At 32.9% G+C, this 16,643-nt stretch overlaps 1 protein-coding gene across 9 annotated transcripts in view; it reads right to left on the bottom strand.

The window, feature by feature from the left end:
• The window catches only part of LOC127718044 (uncharacterized), a 69,960-nt gene that overhangs the window by 27,952 nt on the left and 25,365 nt on the right, over positions 1-16,643 (bottom strand). For all 9 annotated transcript variants that reach the window (XM_052223941.1, XM_052223942.1, XM_052223940.1 and 6 more), the window contains 3 exons: positions 15,891-15,989; positions 14,651-14,678; positions 10,133-10,393 (listed from right to left, as the gene is read on the bottom strand). In XM_052223941.1, coding sequence (XP_052079901.1) covers positions 10,133-10,393; positions 14,651-14,678; positions 15,891-15,989 — 388 coding nt within the window. The remainder of the gene's footprint in view (positions 1-10,132; positions 10,394-14,650; positions 14,679-15,890; positions 15,990-16,643) is intronic.

Genomic DNA, 16,643 nt, shown 5'->3' with positions numbered 1-16,643 from the left:
ACGCCAGAGTTAATGTTAAAATTATGATTCGGTCCCAGTGCTTAAAATCCCTCGATCCTTTATGGGTTGATTTGGCATACATAAATAAAATACAAAAATAAGTAAGCAATGCACGAGGTTGTTAAATGTGATATATTCTTTTTTGTGTTTCTTTGTTAAATATTATTTGTTTTTGTTGTAATTAAGATTGGGACACGGTGTTGACTGCTGTACCCCTTTTTTGACATTTTTACCTATTATGTCAGTTTGTTTTATTCACGCATCGTTGTCAATATAATGGAATTTGATGCGACTGTCATTCAAGTGAGAGGTTTAGCGCTATAAAACCAGGTTCAATCCACCATTTTCTACATAAGAAAATGCCTGTACCAAGTCAGGAATATGACAGTAGTTGTCCATTCGTTTGATGTGTTTGTGATTTTGATTTTGCCATTTGATTAGGGACTTTCCGTTTTGAATTTTCCTCGGAGTTCAGTATTTTTGTGATTTAACTTTTCAGCACAGAGAAATGCATAAATAAATAATATAATAGTACATTACAACTTGCAAACCAAAGATTAACAACGGACATCTACCACGAATTAACGACAGCACAGGACACCACAAACTGCGTCACATGAATTCATCAACGCCACAAAAAGTGACGTATTTTTGTAACGAAAATATAATCTTGAAATATATACAATTATATGGATCGAGATCCAAAAATTCACTTTTATTTTCACAATACTAGTCCAAATAATAATCATCATTATGACGGTCTTGAAAGGTTATTTTAGATAAATGCTGTGGTGACATCATAATTATTTGGACTAACACAATGCTTTATCCATGGAAAATAGAAGTTAACTCGACTATACTGACAAATAAGACATATGTGAAATGTACCGACAATACAGAATTCAAACAACAAACGATAAGACATAACACAATATCGAACCGTACCTACAAACGAAACATCATAACTAAATACATGAATGTTGGATGTATAAATACCGAGACACGTCTAATAGCAATGCAAATTCACACTCGGAAAAACAGTCATATTCGGGAATAGGTCACGTTTGGTACTTTTCAGACCAGACGACGTAGATGATAAACCACAATCTAAGACTTGGTACATATGAAGACAATATTATTGGAGGCTTTGTCTGCTGGAACAACGATATAATTGTTATCCAAAGAGGATAAAGCATCCACAACCTCCGGGATCTTGAATGGGTTAGAAACCCTTGTAATCATAGTACATAAAAGTTTCTGAATGCGTTTCTGAATGTTTGATCGAAAAGCTTTGATCCATTCAGATAAAGTATCCAGTTCTGTAATAAAATTCGAGGTATAGGTTTACAAATGATGTAAAATAATCTGTATCTGTGGTTGCTTTAATCTATAATTCATGTGAATATATTAAAGTGCTATTAGCTAGGTAGTAGACTCACAATCAAAATATGATTTATTATGTTTCAAACATTTATTTAAGCGGAATTGTGAAATACTTTTTCGCGATTAGCAGTCAGTTTGATTCAATTTATTCCAAATAAGCTCAAAACATCGTTGGTGTATTATTGGCTTGAAGGTTGTTTGTTGTTCAATGGAATATTGATCGAGATCATGAAGGATATGTCAATATCTCATCTTTATCAAATGTCACGCTGGTGGAGTTTTTATTCCCCGAGGGTATCAGCAGCCCAGTAGTCAGCACTTCTGTGTTGAAATGAAATATCATTGATATGGTCATAATTATAAATTAACTGTTTACAAAACTTTACATTTTTGTCTTTTCTAACTCAGGAATAGATTACCTTAGCTGTATTTGGCAAATCCTTTAGGAATTTTTGGTCCTCAATGCTCTTCAACTTTATTTGGCCTTTTTAACTTTTTTTATTTGAGCGTCACTAATGAGCCTTTTGTAGACGAAACGCGCGTCTGGCGCAAATACAAAAATTTCAATCCTGGTATCTATGATGAGTTTATTGTACGTGGAATTACCCGATCGTTCATTGATTCCTAATTCTGTGATAAGACACTCGTAATAATATGATTTACAGACAAAAACCAATATTGTGCACAGGAACAATAACACATACATCGTGAAGAGAGGATAGACATTTTTGTCTCTGAATACGGACTTAAATTGATCATTTACACAGTTTTTAACTTTTGGATTCGACGTTGTATCAAAGACCTAATTGTTTTCATTCAATCTGACTAGCACCAGATTCAAATTTTTCTCGTTTTTCCCAGGCTCTGGCATACCCCTCAACGAAATTAATTATTATCTTAAAATTATGGTTCATTTGAAGTGTTATGGTTATGTTTAGGATCTTGTTGAATTATGTTTAGAACTACAGTAATTACATAACCAGATGGGTTGTTAATATATGGAAAGTGGGAACAGTCACATATCAGAGGGTTTTTCAAGTATTTTTCTGAATCAAGGTCTTGTAATGCTTTTTATAATTAAATATTTTAGGTTCATTGGTCTTGGTGTAACTGTAGGAGACAAAATTAATTGAAGAAATAATTTCTATACATCCTTTGTCAAGTGCATAACGTCATTAAATTTTTTAAAGTTTACAGGTGTAATACCACCATTGATTTTTCCCTATTAGTCTTTGTTAAATTTGCACTTTTCAGACAATTGTGCAGAATTTATCTTTGTTTCAAATAAAGAAATACTTGGCATGAGTAAAGTACTATCCTGTCCAGTACTAAAGACAAAATTTCACATAACATTTCATTGCATATAATAACAAAAAACATCACTGGAAGTTAAACAGTCAAATTTTCACCCCTTTTTTCCTGTGTACAAGCCTTGGTAACCATTTAACCTTAAGTTTCCAAAATATTCTATAGAAACACCAAACAAAAAAACAATGGTGCTTTGAAACACCCAGAATATATGTTTATGACTCAGAAATTGTTTACTGCAATGAAATGTAGGATCAATTTCTTACAACTGTCAAATTCAAGGAAAAATTTGTTCGACCCTTTTTCGTATGCGACCGGATTTGACGTACTATGATTTGGTGGTATTACACCTAAAGAAGACTTTTTTGTTATATAAACTGAATGTGATTTTGTCCTTTTTAATACTGGTTATTTCAAGCATTACTGTCAAGTTTTGTCATAATCAGTTCAATAGTTTGAGAAAAATCTAGTATAATGTAAGACGACATCTACAGCCATTACAGCATAAAGTAAAATCAAAAAAATACTGAACTCCGAGGAAAATTCAAAACGGAAAGTCGCTAAGCAAATGGCAAAATAAAAAGCTCAAACACATCAAACGAATGGATAACAACTGTCATATTCTTGACTTGGAACAGGCATTTTCTTATGTAGAAAATGGTGGATTAAACCTGGTTTTATAGCTAGCTAAACCTCTCACTTGTATGACAGACGCATAAAATTCCATTATATTGACAACAATGTATGAACAAAACAAAAAGACATAATAGGTAAAAATGTCATAAATTGGCGTACAGCAGTCAACATTGTGTTATAAACTTAATCACTATACCAACAAGCAAATATGTCAACAAAGATATACAAAAAGGCATATAGACAAAATTTCTTCGAAAAATCCAATTTAAGCCACATCATGATAGAATATAGTGTGGACCAATAAATGATAAAATATTTATCTCATCTGCCTACAAACAGTTGAATATGATACAAAATACTCTAGGATGATAAATACCACTGATGGACCTCTTTGTCTTTATTATAAGGTACCTTCTGGTCCATTTATACCTCTCATTTCCTCATAATTTAAACTTTTTAGGCCAATGAATAAAAAAATTGGGGTAACTTTTACTCATTTATGAAAGAAATGTTATAAAAATGAGTAATTGAAGTATTCAAGCTGAATGAACTATCCAAAAAAAGTTTACTGACTCCATAGAGGTTTCAATAAGTCCTTGTGTAAAGCTTAAATTTACGCCGCGTTCCAGAGAGGGACATACAAAATTTCCCTTCTGGTAAATAATTTGTTGTTACTGCTTCAAAAACAATTTCATTTACTAATATCTATATATTTATTTAAGTACTATTAAGGAAAAAGTTTTCTATTAAAGCAGAATATAAGTAATAAGGAGAAAAAGTCAGAAAAAGCTTCCCACAACACTGAGTATGGCTTTCTCTGTCTACTAATATTCATGGCAGAGTCCTATTTCAAGACAATTTTTTCACATTTTTGAGACTCAATCCACCCAGAATATTTCATTTTTGATTCAGGCATGCTGGATCTATGCGATCACTCTGGTTTTGGAGATAGTGCAGAATACTTAGTTGAAGATATATCATGAAACTATTTATGTGTTTTTATGACTTGCAGAAACTTTCTACACCATTTTAATCATCAACTGCAAACTTTTGACGTGTTATTTGCCCTTCAATTAAGAAAAGATTGGTCGAATAGTGACTTTATTTTAGATATACACTTGCATATAGTTCCTTTCTAAATCAAAATTTATGTTGATTAACTATTTATGAATTGATTTGAAAAAGTATTTGTACATCAATTGAATCAGTTGATAAGAATTTTGAAAGTATTATGTAAGTATCTTGTGGTTATGTAAATTATTGTTCAATGAAATGTAGGTCAACATGTGTATTAATATACCTAAGTTGATTCCAACACTTTTTTGAAATGGTATTAGTCCAATTTCTCCATAGGCAAGTAAGAGTCAGAATGATTATTAACTGTCATGATTTTCAAATACGTATGAATTAGAAACAACCCCAGGCTTAATTCAAAACAGTTCATATCTCATGACCTGTTACATAATTAAATAGACACAATTTATTACACACCTAACTGAATACACACATTCTTGACAACAATTTATTACACATCTAACTGAATTCACACATTCTTGACCTCAATAGTAAACCTACAAATGTATTATTTATTTTGATCTACACTACATTAAAATATTTTGTTAATTTAGCTAGCTAGCTGAATGATTAATCTGATGTGGTTTTTTTTCAAAGAAAATACTTAAAATGAAAAAAAAATGTATAAAAAATACCAGCAAATTTTATTTTACTTGTAAAATCAGTGCCATTATCATCTGACATAAGTCAATAATCAAGTTCTAATTAATTAGTTACAACTATCAGAAATTTGGTTGAAATATTAAAACAAAATTGCATAACTCTGACCTGAGAATTTTCTGCAATAAAATGTATTTGTTTGTTTTACATTTATATCCCATTGTATTGCTTTTTAACAGTAATTGGAAATATCTCAGCATTAGGTATTTGTACATTCAGATTTGAATATAGGAAATGTATTTTTTCTTAATAAAGAATGAACACCAATTTCGATAAAAAATAGTTATTATTTTTTTTTATTATTGTTGTTGAGAAAGTGCATTTATAAGGCCTCTTTCTTGGTTGAGGATTTTCCTTTCCATTCTTGTCAAAAATAAAATCTGACAGAGTCTAAAATTGAAAGATCAGTATATATATTTATATTTGCATCAATATTGGGAAATTCCGCAACCGTATGACAATAACATAGAAATTTTACAGTAAGATTGGAAATGGATAGAGAAAAAATTTGAGAAAAAGTTTGGTCAGAAAGAATATGAGACTAGCTATGAATATGGCTGGATCACAACATCAACGATGCTTTGATTGTAATATTTCACTAAAATAGCATGAAATGTTAACAGTTGAGAGTACACACAAGGTGAAAGGTGCACGTGCAGCTTCCCATAATAGGTGTAATACCACCATTGATTTCCCCTATTAGTCTTTGTTAAATTTGCACTTTTCAAAAACTTGTGCAGAATTTATCTTTGTTTCAAAAAAAGAAATACTTGACATGAGTAAAGTTTTATCCTGTCCAGTACTACAGACAAAATTTCACATAACATTTCATTGCATATAAGAAAATAACCATCACTGGAAGTTAAACAATCAAATTTTCACCCCTTTTTTCCTGTTTACCAGCTTTAGTAACCATATAACCTGAAGTTTCCAAAACATTCTATAGAGACACCAAATAAAAAATAATGGTGCTTTGAAATACCAAAGATATATGTATATGACTCAGAAATTTTACTGCTGTGAGATGTAGGATTAATTTCCTACAACTATCAAATTTAAGGGAATATTTTGTTTGACCCTTTTTCGTATGCAACCGGATGTGACGTACTATGATTTGGTGGTATTACACCTACAGGCATTGATAAAAGAATGGAACGGATGTTATGTAATCCAAGCAGATGATGGAGATGTGAAAGAAGTTCATCAAAGCTGCCAGCGAGTGATATAGATTTGGTAGACTTTTTTTGACATTTGAACGATGGTAATGTTTTTTACCATGACTACGCTTGGGTCTTACGATAGTGTTTACAATGAATGAATAATAACGAATATACTCATTATATTCACATCACTGCAGGTAGAACTTGACCAATTTCCTACACATTTGATGTTTGGCATTGAAGTATTGAAGTTTAACACTTTGAAATATAGTTTTTGAGTAGCAATTGGATTGATTAATTTACTTGGTAGTGTTTAACGCCACTTTCAGTAGTATTGGTTAATGATGGAAACCGGTGTTTTCTTAAAAAACCTTCGGAAAGAAATCCGGAAATCCTAGTCACCTGCAAGGTGTAGAATTCGAACTCAAAACCCTAATGTTGACATGCTAGCGTACAAATAGATGAACTACCTAGACCATGCAGACCATTCAGCCAACATTCCATCAAGTAACATCACCGGTTTTTTGGGGTGGGGGTTCATTTTACTCAGTTTTTAGTTTTCTATGTTGTGTTTTGTGTACTGTTGATTGTCTTTTCGTCTTTTTCGTTTTTTGTTTGTGGCTTATTAGTTTGAATATCCCTTAGGTATCGTTCGACTCTCTTTGTCAATAAAAGAACAGAGTTCCAATGTCCCCTGTCTTGCACATATTTTATATTTCCAAGGGGCAAACTCTTTTGAAAAAAGTCGATCGTCCACCATTATAGAACTTGTCCGAGATACTGCTGATATTAATCTATAGTATAAGTTTTATAAAAGTATGGCAAGAATTGTACACGTGAGAGCGCTAACGAGGCCATTTTCTATAATTTTTAATATTTCCAAGTTGCATAACTCTATTTAAAAAAGTCGATTGGCCACCATTGTAGAACGTGTCCGAGATATTGCTGATATTAACCTATTTTATAAGTTTTATAAAAATCTGGCAAGAATTGTTCCTGTGAGAGCACTAACAAGACTGGACGGACGGACGGACGGACAAACAGACACCCGGTATTTCCATGTTCCCCGCAACCGGTAACGCGAGGGACAATTAGAAATTATAGTAAAACATAACGTTGTATGTAAGGACATTTGTAATTTCGGAATCCATAAAAAAACTGATGCATTAAGTCCACCATTTTCATGATCGTCTATGAATGTACTTAGCATTCTGCTTAGTAATTGTAAAATGTAAAAGCAATTTAAACGGGGGAAAAATAACGGCCTTATTTATGATAAAACAATAAACGAATAACTAACATGACTGACAGCAACCTACACCAACCATCCTGAACGACTCATCAAATGAAAGGGATAATTATGTAATCTAATCCATGTTTTAAAAAAAGTAAAATAACAAAAATACCAAACTCCGAGGAAAACTCAAAACGGAAAGTCCCCAATCAAATGGCAAAATAAAAAGCTCAAACACATCAAACGAATGGATAACAACTGTCATATTCCTGACTTGGTACAGGCATTTTCTTATGTTGAAAATGGTGGATTAAACTTTGTTTTATAGCTATCTAAACCTCTCACTTGTATGACAGTCGCATAAAATTCAATTATATTGACAACGATGTGTGAACAAAACAAAAAGACATAATAGGTAACTAGAGGCTTTTAAGAGCCTGTGTCGCTCACCTGATTCTACTTTGGTTTTGGAAATCATATAAAAATAGATTAAAATCATAACAGATACACTAATATTGATTGAGGCCAAATTTGGTTTAATATTGGCCCCGTAATTTAATCAAAAGCAGAAGCCTTTTGTAAAGTTTACAGAAATTACCAATAAATTCATTGAAATTGTAGAAAATGACTTTATAAGGACAATGACAAATCAGCTACAGAGTAACAACACTTGGTCAGCACCTCAAAAGAAACATTCATACCACGTTTGGTTTCAATCCATTAAGCGGTTTTCTAAAAGAAGACATTTGTATATATTTCCCATAGGGTCCTTTGTTAAACTAAGTCCCCCGTTGGCAGCCATCTTGGTTGATGGATTTGCTACAAAGTAACATCACTTGGTCAGCACTTTATTAGGACATTCATGCCATGTTTGGTTTCATTCCATTCAGAGGTTCTCTAAATAGAAACATTTGTATGTATTTCCCATAGGGTCCTATGTTAAACTAAGTCCCCGCTGGCGGCCATCTTGGATGATTGATCGTCTACAAAGTTACAACACTTGATCAGTACCTCATAAGGAACATTCATGCCATGTTTTAATTCATTCCATTTAGTGGTTCTCTAAAAGAAGACATTTGTATGCATTTCATTTAGGGTCCTATGTTAAACTAAGTCCCTCTCTGGCGGCTATCTTGGATGATGGATCGGCTTCAAAGTTACAACACTTGGTCAGCACCTCATAAGAAACATTAATGCCATGTTTGGTTTCATTCCATTCAATGGTTTTCTAAATGAAGACATTTGTATTTATTGTCCATATGGTCCTAAGTTAAACGAAGTCCCCAGCTGGTGGCCATCTTGGATGATGGATCGGCTACAAAAAAACAACACTTGGTCAGCACATCATAAGGAACATTCATGCCATGTTTGATTTCGTTCCATTCAGTGGTTTTCTAAAAGAAGACATTTGTATGTATTTCCCATAGGATCCTATGTTAAACTAAGTCCCTCTCTGTGGGCCATCTTGGATGATGGATCGGCTTCAAAGTAACAACATTTGGTCAACACCTTATAAGAAATATTCATGCTATGTTTGGTTTCATTCCATTTGGTGGTTCTCTAAAGGAAGACATTTGTATGTATTGTCCATAGGGTCCAATGTTAAACGAAGTCCCCCGCTGGCGGCCATCTCGGATGATGGATCGGCTGCAAAGTAATTACACTTGTCAGCACCTCATAAAGAATATTCATGCCATGTTTGGTTTCATTCCTTTTAGTGGTTCTCTAGAAGAAGTTCGAAATGTAAACAGTTAACGACGACGACGGATGACGACGACGACGACTACGACGGACGACGGACGCCAAGTGATGAGAAAAGCTCAATCAGGTCAGGCGAGCAAAAAAAGGGGTACAGCAGTCAACATTGTGTTATAATCTTAATCACTATAAAGACAAACAAATATGTCAACAAAGAAACACAAAATTAAAGGCATACAGACACAACACACCAGCAAAAACGAAAGACAAAAATACAAAAACTCACCATAGCACAACAACACAATGACGGGATGTAATATGTACCGAGCCAAGTCAAATGGACATTACAAAAAAATTACTAAACAGTAAAAGTAATGTTCACAAAGACAAAGAAAAGAATACTATAAAACGTTATTAAGATGATAAACAACGTCGGTACCTAGAATCTACACTCCAAGACCATCCTGTATTATTTGTGAAGTTAATACAGAATATTTATCAACAAGGTCTTGGTATCTTCCGATGAAAAAGGACGATACGTTCTTTGAAATACCCTTGGTTCATCAACTGTCTGCTCTGACACTGGTGACGTTTGATTTATTGTCTTACATAAACCTCAGCAAAATCTACCTAAATTTTAAAGTTATAATTTCATGGATCTTGTATAGGTTTAACGATTTGTGAAAAAAATTCCCATTTATTTTTTTTCCTCCGCCGTCATATGGACTATCTATCATTTAGTACGATTTTAAATTGCTTGTGTAACGGAATAAAACGTATCGCTAATGTTTTACCTGACATGAAAAACACGTTGAATATATAAAGTGTTTAGTATTCTGTGTGGTGTTTTGTGGACTGTCATTTTGTTTGTCGATTTTCTTTGTGCCATGATGCAGTCTTTCTTATGCCCCTTATATCTTTTCCCCCTTTTTATTAGAAACAGAATGTTATTTGTTCCTTATAAATTCAGCAGCTTTACCTTTTGGAAAACACATCCATTGTGTTTTCTCTAAGTCCATGCCAGCCCTTCCAATGTATATCCATATTCCATCAGTTGATTCTCGCTCTTTTGGAATTGGTTCGCCGACTAGAATTTTTGCAAGACAGCTCTTGCCTGAGTTATAAGGCCCCACAAGATATATTCTGTTCCAGTAGCATTTAAATTGGCCAAGTTTGAGCACTTCCTGCAGATCGGAAATTGTTTCCAAACCAAGTCCTCTCAATTCCTTTAAGACTCTAGCTATTGAAAAAAGTGTTAAACATTTGTATATAAAACTTTCTCAGTATGATTATTTTTGCTATATCTAAATATTTATACGTTCCGGACCATATGAGTATGGTCGTTATAAAAAAGACCATATAGGTATATATGAGTTGTCATAAAAAATAGTTTTAAAATACTAAATGTGTCGGATCGACACGAATAGGCCATATCTTAAAAAAATCTTGAACCCATTTATAGAAGTGTAAATTTACAAAATTCAAAACCCGTAGTTTTAAAAATGTCAACTGAGCTAAACCAAACGTTAACTTGATCTGTAACTCATCATAGTAGACTCACATACCAAAAATTAGCTCAATATATGACACTGTTGAAAGAACATCGTAAGGGGTTCAACGGAACACTGTGTCTCGACTGTAATTGCTGCTGTCAGTGTTAAAGTGTATTGTTGACTAAAAAGCGAGTTCATTTATCAGTAAAATACAGAATTTTCTCTTCTTTGAATTCTTTTTCTTGAAGATTAGCTTCTGACCAAGTTTCACAGTATTTCGTGAAAGTTTACAAATTTATCATGTCAAAAAAGTTTAACCCCAGACTGTCCGTAAATGTTAAACAAGCTTTTGTCCAAATTTCATTAATACCATGAAGGTTTGACAAATGTATTCGTGACTTAAAAACGTTAACCTAAAACTGAATCTACATTATGTCCACTTATCAGTAAAATATGGAAAAATGAAAATAAATATTTTCAATATTTTGCCCTGGATACTGTCTTTTTTGTCATACACAAGCTTCTGTACAAATTTCCTAAAATTCCAGTAAAGTTTGACAAGGTTATTGATGATTGAAAAGCTTGAAAATCAGACTAAATCTTAACTGTTAAAAAAACTAAGTCCACTTATCGGTAAAATACGGAAAAATGCAATTAATTTTTCAAAATTGGCCCTGGATACTGTATTTGGTCGTAAACAACCTTCTGTACACATTTTCTAAAATTCCAAAAAGGTTTGACAAAGTTATTAAAGTCTAAAAAACCACAGACTGAAAGTAATTGTTGCAGCCGCTGACGCCAACGCCGACGACGGAATCTAGGATTGCTATGTCTCGCTTTCGCGAAATAAATGTCGCAGCTCGACAAAAAGACCAAACCCATTATTACGACAAAAATTAGCGGAGCGGAACCAAACTTAAGCTTTTTTAAAAGATGAAGAGCTATAATCCAAAAAGGACAAAACAGTAAGCCGGTAAATACCTAAACAATATAAATAAGTAGATGTGGTATAAGTGCAAATGAGACAACTCTCCATCCAAGTTCAATGTATAAAAAAATAACAATTATAGGTCAAAGTACGGCCTTCAACAAGGAGCCGTGCCTTCTACAGAACATCAAGCTATGAAGGACCCCAAAATAACTAGTGTAAAACAATTCAAACAGGAAAACCAACGGTCTAATCTATATAAAACGAGAAACACCTATGAACCACACCAACAAACAACAACCACTGAACAACAGGCTCCTGACTTAGGACAGGTGCATAAAAATGCAACGGGTTTAAACGTTTTAACTAGTGCCAACGACACCCTAACCTGAGAGAGTAGTGTAACATTACAACATAAAAAACAAACACTATAAAATATCACTTGGAATGGTTTAACTCAATCAAAAAGATATTTAATTAAAAACAAGTAAACATACACTGAACGAATAAGTTTGACCTATGACATAATATAAATACAACATCAAAACGTATGTGTCTACATAACATAGACGTTACAGTTAGTAATAAAAAAGATGTAGGAAGAGTGTCAAAAGAGAACATACTGTGGATTCATTTATTTTCGTGGGTATTAATTTTTTGTGGATTGAGGAAAACTTGCATTTTCTTGAATATTTGATTTCGTGGTTTCGCCAATCTCTGCATACAAAAACTATAGAAAATGTGTAATTCGTTGAACATTTAAATACGTGGTTCCCCAGTACCCACGAAAACCATGAAAATTGTATCCAACGAATAATAATGAATCCACAGTACTCAAATTGTTTTACCATACACATATGGTTGAACCATATAGTAAACGCTCATAGTCATGACCAAACGCGAATGGTCCAAATTTTAATATGACTCTTAAGATATACAACATCAAGCTTTCAAATTGTACAATGCATAACTGTGTTATAAGTACATACAAAAATATTTCATAAATTCGAATGTATACGATCATATACTGAATGTGAGTTGTTGTATTGAAAAAAAGAACAAAAAGTATGTTAAGTACAACTTCTTGTCGTTGTTCATGAATTCTTTGTCTCATTAAAGAGTTGGTTTTTTTTTAATTGTTTAAGGTCTTTCTGTTATCTATCAGTTTAAAATGCAAACTTTTTTCTCGCTGTGTTGAAGACCCATTGCATTAGTGACCTTGTGCTGTGTTCTGCTCTTTGGTAGGGTTGTTGTCTCTTTGACACATTCCCGATTTCCATTCTCAATTTTATTGACTAGATAATATGCAAAATATAAATGGCATTATAAAGTCTGAATTATTTGTTATTATTATCCAAATAAATAATGTAAAACTTAAATTGGATATGGAATTTAATAAAAGTAAGAGAGATCCAATGGGACAATCAACAACACAATATCAGAGAAAGAAGGACAAAAAATGGCCAGGCAAAAATACAAACGACAGACTGCACAACAACACACAACGTAAAGATTGAGCAACACAAACCCCAACTAACCAAAAGAGTGACCTAATATGTTCCAGACGGGTTAGCAGATATGGCGTAATATTCCATATCGCTCATAAGTATTACAAATTCGAGGAAAAGACGAATTTGGTCATAAACAAGGACATAAGAACGGGATTGCTGTTATGATAAATGGAACATGGCTACTGTCTCCTGTTACCTATAATGGTCAGCCAGATGACTTCACTTTAGTTATTGGCAATACTTTGTTTAAGAGCTTTTTTGATAAAACTTTGATAGTAGCACTATTAACGGTACCTATTTTACTGCATCAAAAGTGCATTCTGATAATCAATGTCGCTTTCACAATCTTACCAAAATATTAAAAAAAACTTTTATTCGTTCCATCATGCAAACATAAAGAGCTGGTATATTTAAAAGGGACCTTAATGAACAGTGATACCCGGAAGAAGAATCAGAGCTCTGCATGGGAAAGATGTATTCCTGAATTTTAAAAGATTTCCAAAATTATAAAACGACATATTTCTTTAAATCAATATTCGTATTGATAAGAAGGTAAACGACATATAATATACGCAATATGCAAGTGCAACTGGAATGTATTTATTACATGAAAATAGAGTTTACAAACTGAAGTCATGAATAGAATAGAGAAAAAAAAATACCAAAAGGGCAATTAAAAACCATCAATCGGAGAAAAACACACAGATCGTAGACTACAAATTCGATATTTGAAGGCAAACATTCACTATACACTATGCAGAAACGATTGAGCAAACGAACCCAACAATGGGGTCAAATCCAGGTGCTAATGAAAGGCAAGCATAACAGAAGCAAGACAGAACATGAACAAGATGACTCATATGTACACAGAATTAGAAAAAAAACACAGAACGTGTCGAATCAGGTGCACACAGAAAGGACGCGACCAAGACGACTCACAAATACAAAGTAGCACAAAAAGATAAGTTGTAAAGAGAAGCAAGACAGGCTCGCACGAAAAGACTAAGTAAATATAAGACGTAAGAAGAGATAGCACAGAATCAAGTAAAAATTAAATTGTGACGAATCATATGAACAGAGAAGCGAGAAAGGACACGAACGAAATATTTTACGTGTACCTAGATGCATGAAAAGACCATTGTGAGACGATTATCATGTACAAAGACGCAAGATAAGACACAAACGAGATAACACACTTCTTAAGAGAATCAAGAACAAATCAAGATCGTGACGAATCCCATGTACACAGAAGCAATAAAGACAGCAACGTGACAAATCCGATGTGCACAGAAGCTAAAAAAACAGGAACGTGACGAATCAGGTGTACAGAGAAGAAAGAAAGGACGAGAACGATATGATACGCTTGTACACAGAAGCAAGAAAAAAAAATAACCTGGCGTAACAGATGTAAACAATAGCAAAGTTCAATCTCATTAACATTTACTTTTGAATATGATGATAGTCAATCAACGTAGATTACCATTAGTAAGTAAACGTTGTAAAATTTAATGAGCGATGACCATATGCTCTTTGGGTCGGCAGTCCATACATAATATAAATATTACCTGTTTCTGGTTTTTCGTTTTCTTTTTCCTAGAAAAAAATTAATTTAAATAAGTTTACACAATGAAATGAAATATTTGCACGGATCTAAAATATATAAGTTGATGGAGTAAAATAGTTCTGTGATAGACCTTTGAAAATCTGTTCTAGGGTAGCACTGTCCAAAACAGTTTTAAGGTAGGCCTGTCATAAACTGTTTTAATGGCAAACTGTCCAAAACTGTTGTAATATAGAACTGTCAGGATATGTTCTAGGGTAGAAATGTCAACATTAGTTGTATTGTAGAACAGTTTTCAATGATGTAAATTAAAGTAGCTATGATTATGATTAAGAAAAATTTTGTCGTCGATAAAGTCAGAAGTTAACTGGATTTAAGTTAAGAAAACGGATTTAATAATAAAACAATTCTGAGTTCAAAGCATAATAATATAATCAAATGTTAAACAAAAACTGGAATTGTAAACAACACATCTGATTATTACTTAAAACAACAAGTTCAAAGAAGTTCCTAATAGCACTCGTGTTACTGAATGCTACAAACCTATTTTCAGAAATTTTAAATATAATCATTAAACTGATCTGAAGTGTTCGAAATCAGTTCTAGGGTTGAACTGATATAACATTATTTAGGATAGAACTGTCATAAACTGTTTTAATGTAGAAATGTCCATAACTGTTCCAGTTAAAAAATGTGTTATAGGGTAGAAATTTCCATATCAGCCTTAGTGTAGAACAGTTCTTAATGAGATAAGTTAAAGCGGCTCTTTTCTGAGTATGATTTAGAACAGGTCTTGTCGTCTATGATGTCAAGCAATGATGTCAAGATGAAACAGGAAAAGATCAAAGGAGTCCATATCATTTCTCTCAACGAGTGGTTTAATACCCCGTGTTTACTTAATTGAAAACTTTGACATTACACAATTGTTTGTACTCATAATATGTATGTGGTTAAGTATATTATAGTCAATTTAGGCAACAGTGTTTTACCGGTGTTCAAATCTCTTAAATCGATTAAAAAGACAAATCAAGTTAACAAACAAAACAGACAGAGTGACATGAAGTCCGAAAGGAGCAATCGGATGCTTCGATATGGTAATATGCATCACCCGTCACGCGAGTCCGCACTCAGTTTTTCCTCAATTCTCTATTAGAGCAGTTTTTGTTTAAGGAGCACATCCCTGCTAATAAAGTCCGTATAGTAAATATTTTTTTATGGAGTAAAAATTGCATTTACATATTTACCTGTATAATTAGTTCCACGGACTCCAGCACTAAATCTAGTTCTTTAGTGTCAACTGAACCACCAAGAACTTCTTTCAATCTATCATACGGTGTTTTTCCCTGTAGCACACCAAATAGATTTAATATTTTTGTTTGTTGTGTACTATTTTGTGTTATTTCTTTGGCCATGCTGATTTCAGCAGATCTTTGACTTATAATTTGTATTTAGCATTCAATAGAATATTTTTTCTTAGAGTATAAAAATACGGAGATGATGAATGATTGCACATCCACCAGTGACCAAATGACGATGATATAAACGAATAGAGAACACTGTTCTATCGCCATGTCTTTTCCTTCATATTGTGTGAATCCTCTGGCTTTTTCATACGAGTTCATTTGTTTTCCAAGTAATCCATATAATTTTCAATATTTAGAAAATGTCTTAAAAGTCAAATCAACTTTTAGTAAAATATTTTTGTACATGATTGTTATTTCTTATATATCCTTTCACATACAAAATCTCGACTCTCCTTTTTTTTCTTCGAATCATTTTTAAATGCGTGCATTTCTTATTCAGTCGATTGATGACGCATCATTATTTATGAATTTAATATTTCTTTTTAAAGTTTTTTACTGTGGTGCAAAAGCTTTGATCGAAAGCAAAATACTCAAATTGCACATCAAAACTTTGACAATCCTCTAAATTTATGACTCTTCAGTCTGAAATTAAGCCCAATATTTTTAGATCTATTCCTTCCATCAACATTAAAT

The sequence above is a fragment of the Mytilus californianus genome, unplaced genomic scaffold (assembly GCF_021869535.1).
Source record: "Mytilus californianus isolate M0D057914Y unplaced genomic scaffold, xbMytCali1.0.p SCAF_10, whole genome shotgun sequence".
NCBI classification, from domain to species: domain Eukaryota; kingdom Metazoa; phylum Mollusca; class Bivalvia; order Mytilida; family Mytilidae; genus Mytilus; species Mytilus californianus.
This window is presented reverse-complemented; position numbering and strand designations above follow the sequence as displayed.